This window comes from Syngnathus leptorhynchus, chromosome 7, assembly GCF_054491065.1.
Source record: "Syngnathus leptorhynchus isolate UIUO chromosome 7, UIUO_Slep, whole genome shotgun sequence".
Taxonomy (NCBI): Eukaryota; Metazoa; Chordata; class Actinopteri; order Syngnathiformes; family Syngnathidae; genus Syngnathus; species Syngnathus leptorhynchus.
The window spans coordinates 11,235,744-11,251,267 of NC_141201.1; the positions used below are offsets into that span (position 1 = coordinate 11,235,744).

Sequence of the window (15,524 nt, forward strand, 5' to 3'; positions counted from 1 at the left end):
TACGACGACATGCCCACTCCCCCGCTAACCTTCCAGTTCTCTACTCATCTGTCCACTAACAACCCAGCCCCCACCCAGCCTTCAGATCTTCATGGATGGAGGAAATAATAATTAAAGAGAATCAGAACTCAGCTTTTCCATGCAAAAATGGAGGAGAGAAGCAAGGGAAGGAGAAGAGAGGTGACGAGGATGGAGATGTGATCAAAGGATAGATGATGCATTTTAAAAAAACATCTACAAAGGGAGGAGAAGATGTTAAATTTGCGAGGGTTCTGGGAATTAAAGGGGACTTGGATGGTAAATAGGGATAATTGATGATTTCTCTCAGCTCCTACAACTCTCAATGAAATGTAAGCAAATATAAAAATCGGTTCTGATTTTACATGTGGTTTTCTGAGTTCAAAAAATATTTCAGAAAATACTGTGGCCTATATACCAATCATACCATACTTAATAATTCACAGTTGGGTATTTTCTGAAGCTGTTTCAAAGGGAGTTATCACTTTGTCATGCATAAATTTAGTAATGTTTTATGCTCCTTTTCCAGGTCAGTGTGGAGAATTATTTTTATTTTTTTTCAAAACATAGTATTCTGTTCATTTAATATTTTCACAATACCAACGACTTTGCATCAAGAGTAGGATTCAGGAAACTGAGAAACTGCATCTGAATCCAAACTTTAACTGTTAACCACATAATTTTACGTGTGTCTTATCAATTGAATCCACACCCAGTTATAGGAAACTTGATTCAAGCAGCGATATTGATGATATACTTTGGGGAAGGGATTGTATGTCATGGAAAGATCTATTCTTTTCCTGTTGGTATGGATATGAAACCCAACACTGGTTGCACTGTTCCTCTCAGCATCTCTTTCTGTCTTTTTTTTTTTAACATTCCCCGTCACTCCCTGTGCTTGATTGCTCTATTATTCATGGTCTTGCGCTTCAGTTCCTGTCTTGTTGCTTCTTTCTAGCCTTTTGTAGCCCTTATTCCAAGATCTCCTCTGAAAATACACATTTACATGCCTTCATGCATAATCCCAAATTATATTGTCATGGTTTTCTTATCATATGTTTAGCGGTCTGTATTTTCAATTCGTAGACGTTTTTGCATTGACTAGTTGTTTTGTCTTTTGAAAGCGTTTACCTTGTCTCTTTTTTAAGTAGTGTGTCGACTTTCTATTAAAAGAAATCATACTGTCTTTGGTAAGTGGTTGAAGCATGTCCCACACATAAAACAAGAGAATTTAATAGATCAGCTCCTTGAACCAACTCAATGTCTGTAATGAATTGTATTACACAATTATGTATTACATCAATTACAAACCAATTATTTAGGAGTTGTCAATGTGTGTCTACAAATGGCTCACAAACGATTGAGAGACAAATGCTGGTTTGCACTTTCTCAGTGCTAATGATGAGTGTGTTGGATGTTTTATGAAAACTCACTTGTTTCCAATAGATGATCTATATTCACACAATAATGCATTCATTCAGGTAGGTACAAAGCACTTAGAATTCAATAATTAAATATTTTGTGTGTGCTCATCTAAATTGAGCACTCTATGCCTTATAAAAAATGTATAAATCAGATTTGAAGGCTGACAATGCCTCAAGACTCACAAACATCTTAACAGACAAAGGAAAGACACATCACAAAGGGATACACAACATATTGCCTTAATTAATATATTCATTCATCTTTAAATTAATGAGAGTAAATGTTGCAAAATAAAAACTCACAACACCAACAGAGCAAGATTGAAATCGTACAAATAAAATATAATTTATAAATTATGAAAAATAAAAATGAAAACAGTCAATATTTCAGGTCCCAATTTAACATAAAATCTCAGTTATTTGCAACAGATAAATATAAACAAATAAACAAATAAATAAATAAATAAATAAATAAATAAATATATATCATGTGTAGGAAATTGGTTCATCTGAACATCCAGCAGAAGAACTCGTTCACATGAATCATGGAATTAAATGTTAAAAATTATATTTACAGCGACTGGGCATAGAGACAGCATTTGACCCCCTACTTTACGGCTCCTTAATTATTTATATCAGTTTCAGTCCAATTCCACTGTTGCCCATTATTTTTAATCCATTTGACCCTGTTGCCTCATAACAAGAAGCTATTGTTTGAACTAACGTGGACAGCTGCCCTCTTTGTTTGGATTTGCAACGTCTAATTTAATATAATGAAAACAATTGTAAACTGGACTAAATATATAAAATAAAGTTGTGGAAAACGGGTTAACTAAAAAAATTCTTATATTTCCAGTTACTCTTAATGCATATGTTTCTTCACGGCAAGGCAATTTTATTTATATAGCACATTTCATACACAAGGCAACTCACAGTGCTTCACACAGTTCAGACACATTCGACTACAAGTATTTACAAATAACTTAATGACATTCAGAAGCAAAGCAGAAAAAACTAAATTAGCTTACAAAATATTCTTGGAAATAGTACGAGTCTTTGTTTGTTCTATTTTAATTCATCGTGCTGTTCACTGCAATCATGTACATACATAGTGTCTTTTAATATTCCCATAAATTTATTGACAAACATTTTTAAGCATTGGGCCCTTGCTCCATTTTGTGCTTACTTTAAAGAAGCACAGGACAACCATTTCTTTAAGCTCCATTGAGAGCATGACATAAAATGTGGCAAAAGTTCAAGAATTTGTGTTAACGATGTTGAGTGCAAAAAATGTGGCCATGCTGTGATTTAATTGTAGTCCTAACTACAATGATAACTCTTTTTCTGTATTGCTAACATATCTGCTGTACTTAACACCAATTTATATTCACATTTCTGTACTACCTAACATGTACATTTTTCACCTCTGCATACATAGAAGATATAATGCTTTTAAATTAATCACATTGAATGCGTGTCTCTCCAATCACAAAAGGATGAGGAATCCCTAACTTTAAAAACTTCTTAATCTCCCAGCATGAGCATGTGGAAACTTTTGAAAAATTTGCACATTTACTATTTAAAGTAAGTGTAGATCAGCTAAAACAACTTACTGACAGTCACTCTGTCACAGTAACATGAAAAATATGTCTGTGAAATTCCAGGCTCCAGCCCTACTGCTAGGGAATGTAAGATTAGCCAGTTTCTAATCCTGCGTGTGTCCATCTATTTTCTCCTTTTACTGCAGGGCCTTACTGGGACACAAATGACACTCTGTTTGACCCAGATTAGCAAGACACAAATAGAACAAAAACACCCTTGTGCGTGTGAGTTGGAAGGGATTATTAATTAAAGAATAGAAAGCTTTGAACAAAATGATGCCAACAGTACACCAATCTACAGAGCGAGCAACTCGGTAATTGAAATTCAGGAAGGTTTCTCACCTTAACATGACAGGATTTTAGCCTTACTGTACACATCTTTGATTGTATGTGAAAACCAGATGTAGTTTCCAATGATTTTCACTTTCATTTTGATTAATCGTCCATATCTTTAGCCTATCTAGCATTAAAACTAATCTACACTGCACCAAAAGCATTTGCACTGACCTCTTGAAGCCCGGCGCCAGTTGAATAACATGGCAAATAAGTGTGTATTTATTCTCAACTATCGTATGCCATATTGATTCCTTTAATATCATTAGGTATTTTACTTTGACAGCGAACCAATGTTACCAATGTTAGGTTTGTCCATTTGCTGATTGAGACCAATCAAGCATTGTGGTGAAGCAATTTACCCTAAGTGATAAAAAAAAAAAAAAGATTCCCAACATTGCTCTCACATCCTAATGAAATTGGGGTCTTTTCAATGTCAACACTTCATAGAACTGACGATTGAATGAATGAATGAATGAATGAATGAATGAATGAATGAATGAATGAATGAATGAATGAATGAATGTGAAACTTCAACAGGGATTGTAATTTTGACAACTAATACAGTACATATGGAAAGCATAATATGTCACTTTTAACACAGGTGGTTATTTAGGAGGACACCTATAAAAGGTTTATTGAATTCCAGCCGCATGACTAGAGGTACATTGAAACTACAACCTTAAACAGGCCTGACTAATCTACTTGACAATCTATTGAGTGAAACACATGCTTTTCTTGAGCTCCAATAAACTTGCATTGTCGATCGAGTGCAATTTAAACTCAAATGTCTTTTGCAGCCTTCACAAGACTTTTAAGACATTAACAAGCATCGGCCTCACTCTCTCCCCCTATGGCCCATTTAGATTGATGTAAAATTAGACTTTAATCTACCATCTGAACTAAATACACTCTCCCTAATGTCAACACTGCTCATTCTACAAAATGCTAATCCATCCTTTTCCTATTTTTTGTCATTCTAATGCTCCAGATTTCAATCCAGATTCACATATAATCTGTCTGCATTTGTTTTAGATTGAAGTCCGTTCCACACATTGAGCCCTCGGTTCACGCCTCATTTTAAATGAATCCATTCCCCTCTGTGTCTCTCTCTTGCAGCCAGTTTTTTTCTTTCTTTGGCTCTATACACTACATGCTTGATGGGCCATGGACAGTTTGTGAATCGATTGCGTTGATAAATGGGAGTAAGTGTAGCAGAGGCTTTCGAAAATCTAACCTATTAAAGCTGGTCCAGGAGCGTCCACTCATGGAGGCCAAATTACACACGGCCAGGCATGAACAGACACAAATACAAGGTATATGTTCGTTTGGAAAAGTGAGCTGTTATGTTTGGCTGCGCAGCTGTGGGATTTTATGAGATTTAACACCAGCTTCTAGGAGCACGGTTTAACTGTGATCACCCTAGAGATTGGCTATTTGATTATTCTTAAATCAAATCACGGTAATTATAGTGGTTTATCCATGTTCTCAGAGTGAGGGGAGAGATGTGGTCCTTGTACATCTAGCTTGACAAAATATGTCGATATATTTATAAGCAACTCACATTTTCTACCGTCTGGTGTTTCAAGGTCGCAGAATTAGCAATGTGCCCTTCTGTTTCTTAAAGCAAGCTGTGGAAAGAATTACTCACAAAGTGAAGTGGACGTGTAGAGGAAGATGGGTGCAAAACGACTGAGGTAGAGGAGCAGAAATTGCTTCAATATTGGTTGCAATTATGACATTAAAGTGGCTATGCTGCACTTTCGTATTGGATGTCCTGGATGTGGTTTATGTATCGCAATAAGAAATTCAAATAATCAAGTGTCCGGGGTTCGAAAACAAAACTTAAGGTTCTTGTTCATGATGAATGATGAAGTTCTTTCAGAAGTAGAATCCTATTGAGGGAACTCAGGCAGACTCGCCTTGTTCCTCTTACCTCAGCCCCTCCTCTCTCTCATTCACAGACTCGCTTTTAACACTTAAAGCTTTGATTCCTTCATTAATTTTATCTTGCCCAATTTTTTTTCCCAAAGATGTCTCACATTAAATTACAGTATTGCCAGAAGGCAATTTATTACCTTTTACTCGTACGGACTTTGGGCATTTAGGGGAAATAGGCAGGTGCTCCGGCACCAACACTGCACATCCCCGTTGGTAAACAAAGCCAGTCTTTGCATAACAAAGACTCTATTGGGAGGATTTATGTGATGTGTGATATCTGCTCACTTCCACGTAATATGTATTCAAGTTGTCCAACGTTCCAATGTTTATAAGTCCAGAATTGATTTCAAATATTTACAGAGATAGTATCAAAACACACATTGATTGTTGAAAAATGCAACCTGGCCAATGAGAACACCACTGTTAGAAAACAATATTATTTTTATCTGCATTATGACTCTTTACCGATTCTGAGTAGGGCCAAACATAAATAAATTCCTACCTCTGCCATTAGTTGAGGCATCTACGAAGTACAGAAGGGACTCAATTTCGATTGTCCAAAAAGGCAAATGGCTGTAGTTTATGCTGTAGATGTAGTTTTACAAAATCCTTGGAAGACAAAATAGTACACCAAGACTATAAAAAGTTTCATTGTTTCTTCAAGAAGCTGCTACTAAATGGCAAGGGCACCAAAAACAACCATTGTCCATTGTTGCTACGAAGTGTCCTAACGACAACGCCAGGTAACACATCACATTGTTTTTGTCAGACTGGCTTCTCTAATGACGTCGTTATTCCAAGAATGAGACAATTTTGCACAAGGTTACAGTGTAGTGATTTGATTTGATGAATTTAATCATGCTACTGTCAGTTAAAATCCCTAATCTCATACCTGCGCACACACAAATGTAAACACGTCCCAACCGTGTACACAAACATACAACACACACACGCACACATGGATGCACACACACACACAAGCTCAGTTTTAGTTGTTTAATGCCCTCGTGAGCACTGTGCCTATGGGGGAAACTGTCACTTTAATTTAATGCCGTATTCCCCATTATCCCAGCTTGCTAATTGATTCTGTCAGACTCTTCTGCTTGACAGAAACTGACATTTTCCCCTGTGTGAATACGTCTGTCACAATGCATGTGTGGGCTCATGGTGTGTGTGTGCTCCTGGACATTATTTACTTAGAGCCATGCAAACCTCTCCGTGACCATTGGTGTGGTGAAAATCAACGTAATCATTTAAAAGGTTGTAAAGTGTGACCTCGAGTCTCTTTGTAGCATCCTTTGCATCTTTTAAGTAATCAATAATTCGGCTTTTTTTCCTGCTCGTGCACATTTGTGTGCTCTTGTGTGTGTCTAATTCTCCGTGAATGCTTATGCATTTAAAAATAAAATTAACTTTACACACTAACACACATATTAACCGACACAAATCTGCAACATCCCTGGAACCGATTCTAGCAGTGACGGATTTATTGGTAATTTCTGTCATATTCATAGCTAACTGGGCAGATTTTACAGAAAACAGATGTGTGTTTACACGCCAGCTTAAAGCAGAGCTTCAAGATAAAAAGATTATAATCTAGTTTTTCTTTCCTCACCCTTGTGATAAATGTGTCTTAACGTGTTGAAATATGCTACTGTCTGCTATTTGAAGCAGGGCACCTGCTGCTGCAAGAAAGAAGAGTGAAACTAACCTAATGTCACATAGAAGGAAGGTGGAAAAATCTTTTTTTAGCATCCTGTAGGCACTCAGACCGTCAAAAGAAATAGAGCACATGGGGAAATGACTGTTGCAGATGTGATGCACAGTGATGTCATTTGGAAGAGCTTCTAATGAGTCAACGGCTCGTTTTCCCTGTCCCCATGCAAAAATGGTTAAATTTGCCCAGTAAAATGCTTTGATATTTAACAAGGTATGAACTTTTCAACTCTCTATACGGGATCCAAGGATCGATGCAAATTTCAGAACGACCGTGCTCTTGAGAAATCTAACAACTTGCGGGACACATCCTCAATAAATTATGCATTTGTTCCCAAAATATACTTTTTGTTTACCTTTATCAGTGGTGGTGGGGCTGCCTATCAATGCACCACCAATGGCTTCTACATGTCAGGAGTTAATGACTTTACTTGAGACACTCCAGGCGATCGAGGTTTTCTTTTCAAACCACAGGAGATTGACAGTGACGTAAATATTCACACATGCAGTCACACGCACACACTCTCACATCTTTATTATTATTATGAAGGCAATGGTGCACGGTTCAGCCGTCTACTTTGTGGGCTGAACCGTGCTGATAGTTCGCTTAGGTCATTTGTAGGCCCATTGCGATGAAGCACCGAAATTGAGTTATCTCTGGTCGAACTCAGCAAGCCTTCCAGCTTGTAACCAGAGGATTAATATTAATGTTCTTAAAAACAGACTTGATTGTGAGAAATTCATTCTCAGGTATCGTTTCTGAATATCCCGGTAAGCACAGTACCTGCTCACGTGGTGGTTAGATCTTTCGTCTTCTGATCCACATTTTGGGCATGTTCCTCAACAAACATTTTGCCTTCACAATTTGTTATGCTTTCTTGGCCTTCTAAACTATCTTCATCAAATATGAAACACACTATATTTACATGGCACAATCTCTTTAAAAATACATACATGGAAAAAACAAAAAGCTAAATGCTCGTGCTGTGCTTTTTCATGAGGCATAATGTAAAACATGACGAGGAGCTCTTTGGCATAGATAACCGCTGCAGGGGCTTTTTGACCTGCAGTCTGGAGATAAATACTCCTCAGACCGCTCAACAAGTTCTTGTCTAGATAAGGCCATGTCAATCACCCCCCCCTCCCACCCTGTTTGTGATTGTCTGATCTTGTCAGTCTATTTCTTTGTTTTAGCCTGGATCTGCCCACCTGTTCATTTATTTTCCGACAGTCACTGTAACCCCACAAGCTTCTAAATCCCATGCATCTCAGTCGGGCTCTCCCAACATGATAGAGCGCACACAGAACCTACTTCAGACTCGACTAATCTCACAGTCATCTCTGACCAGATTATCTCTTCCTGTTTGCTCGAGGGAAAGAATAGAAGGCAATACACAGGCAAAGGGAAGAGAGCAAGTCGAATCCTAGCCATGATTTATTTCCCCACAGACACAATTTATGACAGTGGCGAAAGGAGGCAGGACAGTGATGAAAACTGGCAGTTGTGTCCTGCAGCAGACAAACCATTCTCTAACTAGACAGGCACTCTGTAGAGCACAGACCAAGGTAGAAATATTGGTCTGCACTGAAATAGTGGAACCTACAAAGTCAACGTGTTCTGAGATGCTGGTTGATTTTTTTTTTCTTCAAATTGTTCTAATCCATTTGTGCCATGCCGTAATATTAAGCCTACTTGAATTGGGGGCTTTGATCCACTTTAAAAATGTATTTATGGTCAACTTTTTACATTATCCAGTGGAGAAAAATCCAAATCCAGAAAGTAGAAACCCTGCCACAGTTTGGGTCCTTCTAATCAACTGGCTCCCAGAGCTTGTTTCCCTGCCAACCTGGCTGCCATAGTCTACATTCAGGTGGTCATGTCATGTTCGACCACAGTCTAACATAGAGGGATTGAATGATCGCCTTGCTGCAGAAAGGAGACGTGCAGTCATTCCACTGCCTCATTATTTATTTATTTGTAATGAAAATCTGCTCCACGTCAACTTTTTACAAATGTCCCCATTCTTCTGGGTGCAAAAACCTTGCTGTCTTGTTGAAATACAAAGCAGCAATAATCTTAACACAAAGGCTCCTTTGTGCGGTCAGGCTCCAGAATGTGTCGTAAAATCAATCTCAGACATCACATGTGCGCACCTCAATTTCTAAGCTTCATGACTTTTTTTATTCACCAAGCGTCTCTCTTAATCCTGAGCGAAGGTGAAAATATGAAATGAGGGTTAAATCCAGCAGCAATCATAACAGAAATCTTCTAATTTAACTGGGCTTTGTGTTAAGGTTGGGATTTGTTTTATTTCGTGTTTTTCTTTTCATACAAGTCTGCTGCCTGTCTGTGGCACATCTAATTGTAGGTTTTTTAGTGTGGATTTAAACATTTATTTTAGATTAAAAAAAGTACATAAATAGTGTATTTGATAGTAACTATAATGTGTTCAATTAAGTGATTTCTGCTCTTCACTTTGAATTGGACATCCACTTTTTCTTTGGATTGTTTTATATTGTGTGTTCTATGTGTCCTCTCTGCATCCATTGCAGCCTGGTCCTCCTGGAAGGGGGATCCTCCCATCTGTGGTCTCTTCTCAAGGGTTGTCATTTTTCCCCCAGTCGTTTTTTTTTTTAGTTTTTCCTTGCCCTCCTCGGAGTCTAAGATCAGGGGATGTTTGAGAATAATTGTCAATTCTTGTACGTACATGTGAAGCCCTTTGAGACTTGCCTGTGATTTCAGACTATATAAATAAACTTGACTTGACAATAACTCAGGGAGTTCCATGCAAGGACAGTCTCTCTGCCTGTGCTCGATCAAATTCACCCAAATCCCTGTTGTGCTAAAATGTACACGTGGTTGAATAATTTGCTTTAGTCATTAAATATGGTTCTTTGCCAAACTTGGCTTTAACTCTAAAATGACTTTTTTTTGCATGTAGATTATGTACAAAACCCTCAACCAGCAAAAGTGTTATTTTGCTCACTGTGCCCTAAATAACTTTCCAAAGCTGTCCCTTCATGGTTTCCAAGTGCCGAGACTTTCATTTCAGAGCTTTGGATAGAGCCCAAAAGGAAGGGGAACATGCCTCTTAATCAAGACGACTACACTGAATTATTAATTACAGGATAATGTTTTTGGAGCTTGCTTTTCTGTGGATACTGCACAATTGACACAGACCTGACAATGATCTTGTTACATTTCCCCTCGTTTTTTTCTACATTTTTAATTATGTAGAGAAACAAATATCACTTTCTTCTTGTTGCTGACATCTGGCTTTAAGGTTTTATTTTTTTTGCTTGAACGCCGCAGCTTGCGGAGCTGAATAGACAAAGTTTGTCTGCTGTAGCGACTTTGCCGTCACAGCGTTGCCCTTCACTGTCCTGGCCTGCTTGCACTGGATGAATAATTGGCACATTAATATTTTAAAAACAGCCAGGGTGCATTAACATAAATATTCTCTTGACGTTCTTTTTAGATCAACAGTCACAACCCGGGGCTCTGAATATAGCAACATGACATATGGTGTGTGCGCGTGTGCGTGCGTGTGTGTGGGGGGGTGCTTGTCAGCATTTTGAGTGCCCAAAAGTTGATTGATGGACAGTATTTACTAACAAAGCTTCTTTCCATCAACCAACCCAACTGAATGCAGATGGTCTGAAAAGGTCAGGCTCATGCACAGACATCGCCGGGAATATGCATTAACATGCTGTTAGAAGGGAAATGTCAGCCACTCTCTCTACCAGGAATGCATCCACAGGATTTGGCACCACCGTGCCCCCTCTGATGTTGCGTTGTAACGAGGATGCCTAACGAACCTGTCGCTCTTCTTGCAAGACAATTACGATGCATTTTCAGTGTGAGACTACTGATAGCAGATTAGCATCTCTTAATGTCATTCATGACCACAGACAATCAGACCAACTGCACTCCTGTATTAACACGCTCACACACTTCCACTTTCAGAGTAAACAAATAATTTGGAAATACATTTTAGAATGGCAAATAAAATATTGGAGGAGCTAAACTGCGGATACTCTTAAAATACTCTAGAATACAAAAAATACCATCTCATTAAAAATATTAATAAATAAAAGGCAAATCAGAGGCGGTTAGTGACGCACTGGGTAGACTTGGTCTGCGTGGTGCCATTGTTTTTGTCATCTGTGAAGTCTTGAGTGTAACATCAAGAGCAAATATTAAAACATATACAAACAAACAAATAAAAACATAAAAAGCTATTTTCTGAAAACATTATTGAAATGAAATCTATTAGAACAGGCAGCAGATTCTGATTGGGTAAAACCTATTCAGCAATAAAGTAAATGGAAAGACATTTTCTATCATTTCCCCTGGATTATACCCCTCATTTACAACACAAAAATTATCTTTCAGGAAAAGGCCTCTAGTGTGGAAGTTATTGAGACGAATGGAAGGCAGTGAAAATTCCTATAAATGAGAAGTGATACAATATATTTTATTGAAACATAGAATCATAAATTCCCATATTCATTTAATGAAGCTCGCTGACATTTTTAAAAGGTCTGCTATGATAATCTTCTTGGCTGTGCCATCATTCCTACATGCCCAAATATGCTTTTTTCCCCCCTAAGGTCAACTGCAATAATAATGTACAGCGAGTGACAGTTTAGCAAAGGCGTCACATGACATTGATCTTTAACATGAGCACACATGGAGAGCCATTCATTAAGTATGACTAGATAATAATAGGCCCATTTTTTTCTACCCTCAACACGTTTCCCTCCACAGCTTGCCTCCATTTTGTTTGACAAACCATCCCATGCATTTTTAATAGCACATATATTTTATGAATGTTATGTTAAAGATTATGTTTACGCATCACTTGTCTTTTCTAGGTCTAATGTGATATACGTGCAGACTTTAACACACGACATATAATGTAATGCATTTTTAAAGCTATATGGTTACTTACACCTGATAGTGACATTGATGGTGTAGTGTTAAAACATCTTGGTCAACATAATTTGCATGCGGATACTTAAAAGATGAGCATCAAATAAAATTGAACTTAAAACTGTTTACTTTTTTGGAGGGGACAATATAAAGCATGAAAATCTAAATTCAGTCAATTTTAATTTTATTTTGTATCCTCACAAGTTGTGGTACTTTGTACAATTTTAAAAGCAAAATGATTAAATGGTTTCCGTATTCAGTTGTGTGTTTTCGGTGTGTGGACTCACTATAGCCTTATGTGAATGCATGGTTGTGCTTGTGGGTGTCATGATGACCCAAGGAGTACCAAAACACGGATGGCTGCTTGTGTAGCAGTGTCACGTTCCCATTTGCCTGTTGAAGTCAGTCTTGTGCCTGTGAACTGTAAGTAACAAAGAAAGGCATTGATTAATTGTGTGCGTGTGTGTATGCGTGTGTGTGCACATGTTGTGTCATGGTTGATCTCATTAACTGAATAACCATGCAGTATAATTACAATGTTAAATGGATTTGCTCAAGTAGGCTGTTTCTGCATGGCCCAGCAGACCTTGCCCTTTCTGAAGTTTTGACATACACGTGGAAGATGCAAAATTCTTAAGTTACTGTAAATATTTAATGGCTTGAAATGTACTAGTTCATACGCATTAGTACTGTATATAATGACATACCATACCAGAACATTAAAGGTAGTGTGGATGTATGTCTGCGAATGGATTCATTATATGATATGCTGGGTCATGGTTTGTGCACACGTACAAATCCAGCAGAGACACGATACAAAGGAGTCAGGATTCCGGCCACAACACAGTGCAAGAATGTGTAAGACGCAAAAAAATAATAATAATAATCTAGCTTTACAAAGAATGCACATTATTTGTTCAATACATAATTCTTCATTCCAAGAATATAAATTGTGGTTTGTATTTTTAAATGCATGTGATGTAGGTAATTTAAAAACTCACAACACCCATTTGAGTGTAATATCTAAAACTTGCCACACAACATCCACACATCTCACTTTTGTTGCCAACCAAGCTAATTATACACTTCAACTGACAAGGCATAATTCACACCATTGATGTTGAAATTTTACCTCTGATCTGTGTGAAAAATGACTTGAAGGTCTGATTATTTGCTTTCAACAACAACAAAAAAAGGCTGTTTTAAAATATACCTTAGCTGCTCACTGGCCCATTTGATGTCTGACACATTTTTGTTTGATGTCTCTGCTTTTCTAGGATGATTCCCTCCAGCACCAATGACTTCCTGGTTCGTGACCTTGCTGCCGGGAGAAGCTATGACCTGTGCGTCCTTGCCGTGTTCGACGATGTTGTCACCTCACTGACTGCGACACGTCCCCTGGGTTGCTTGTCATTCACGACAGACACGGAGTTCAGCCAGTGTCAGGCATTACATAGTCACTTCTTGGGAGGAACTATGATCATCATCATCGGTGGAATTATAGTGGCGTCTGTCCTGGTTTTTATTATTATCCTGATGATAAGATACAAGGTTTATAGCCAACAAGGGACAGCCCATGGAAAATCTGCCATTTCTACAACCGTGCCAAGACAGCAGAGCAACGGTCAAGGGGGTGGTGGTCAGGCCCAAGTCCTGCCTCGCTCTGCTTCAAAAATGACTGACGGTCAGGACGAAGAAGCAGTGGGTCCATCTGGAGCCGTGTCACCTAGCAACACCCTGAGGGACACTGTTGCATTGGTTGTGGAGGAGGCCAGTGCGCGGAATACAATGGCACGGACAAACTCCACGGCCAATGAGGAGTTGCTTTCACCCAACAAAGCCCGCTTCACCTCCAGGGTTGCCATTGAGATGAAAAACAGACCACCATCTGTCGTCAAAGAGCCCACCTCCCCCAAGGAATTGGCAGGTAGAGTGCCAACAGACAAGGAGCATAGATAGTGGCGGCAAGCAGCCAGGGGCTAAATAGGCAAAAATGAATTTCACTGGGAAAAAAACAGATATATAAAGAAATGAGGATGAGTTTTAGAGGAAGAGATGGAAAGTGAGGAAAAAAAAAAAAGATATTTCGGTAGTGTGAAATTATTATAGTCAATGACAGGGAAAAGAAGCGTGTGAGAGAGAATGATTGAAATAAGCCAAGGGAAATTTGGGGGAAAGAAAAAAACAATTTGATGAGTACATTCATATCATATATTTTTTCTTTTGTTAGAACAAACATTTTATACTAAAATATTTTGTGCGAATTCTACTCAAGATGAGTATGCACCCATGATATTAAGACACCCTCCCACACACTCACCAACCAACACCAAATTGCTCTTCAAAAGCAGTTGTGTTTTCCATACTCGTGTATTATCCGACCCACTGGATAGCTTAGCATCCATGATCAAACTGTGAAGTCTTAGTCGCATAGAAATTTAATGTATACATTTTATTTGCACATATCTTTATTTAAAGAGAAGTTTGTTTACCTTCCTAGTAAGTTTGGCTGTAAACACTCAAACCTTCCTCAGAGCGACTTGTGTTTGTGTGTAGTGTTTAGGTACTGCTCCCTCAAGTGATATCTGTATAATTCCAAACTTGGAATCTGTAGGAGTGAATCTAAGTGAACCTCTCCTGGGTAACAATGTATACAAGAAACAAGGTAACCAATACCAAACAACGCAAGAGTGGATAATGATGGCGGTGGGATTTAAACAATAGCAACAAAAAAGTTGGCTTGCTTTGTCTGCAGAAATAACAGCCTTACAATGACAAAAAAAATGTTTTTTTTTTAAACTAAACAAGTATAACAGGTGAATACTAAAATGCCTCAGATTGTGTTCCTTCAGATAAGGAGCAGAAAGCCACAATTGTGACTGAGTGACATAAACAAGTCTTGGCTAAGATGTTTTATTCAGCCATTCCTCCCTAACACTGATATATTCAAATTATATTGTCACATTTTATCAAAACAAAAATGTTCCAAGGTGTACAAATGACTAAAGGCCTATGTTCAGCACAGTCGTGAACCAATTTTCTCCAGTGATATTGGTTAAAATCTACCTTCAGATCTTTCACATCCTCTCAGCTCGAGGCTTCCATTCAGTCTTTTGAACTCATAGAGCTCTTGTGGCACTTCAATAAAATATATAAACAGTAATTGACAACAGTGGAGAAAAATATTTTCACTGTGCACTTTAAATAGAGAATTATATCACATTGGGGGAAGAATGTTGCGTATTTATGTTATTATCATTCAACATGCAGGTAGTTGTAGCATGCTCTGAAATTCCCCAAAGGTCTGGTACGAGTGCCTGCCGTGTGTGTATGTGTGTGTGTGTGTGAGAGAGAAAATATACAGACAAATAATGCGATGTGGTTGTACTGGTCCACAGCCAATATGTGTGGCCAACCCTTCATCCAAAGTAATCAAACAGCTGCCCATTTTCCATTTGAAAAGTCACACAGTGTGCCTGCCAACAAGTGTCACAAAACAAGTCAGTTGCTAGTGACGTCTAGACTTTTTATGGCCTTTAGAGTACCTCAAGAACA

General features: G+C 38.2%; 1 protein-coding gene across 2 annotated transcripts in view; it reads left to right on the forward strand.

The window, feature by feature from the left end:
• The window catches only part of LOC147054750 (leucine-rich repeat and fibronectin type III domain-containing protein 1-like protein), a 91,058-nt gene that overhangs the window by 66,791 nt on the left and 8,743 nt on the right, over positions 1-15,524 (forward strand). Inside the window, exon 8 of one of the 2 annotated variants that reach the window (XR_015066744.1) lies at positions 13,247-14,634. Coding sequence is in view for 1 of the 2 variants with exons in the window: in XM_085917030.1 (XP_085773156.1) it covers positions 13,247-13,896 (650 nt within the window). In the remaining variant the exon portion in view is untranslated. The remainder of the gene's footprint in view (positions 1-13,246; positions 14,635-15,524) is intronic. The other variant, XM_085917030.1, reaches the window with a different exon arrangement.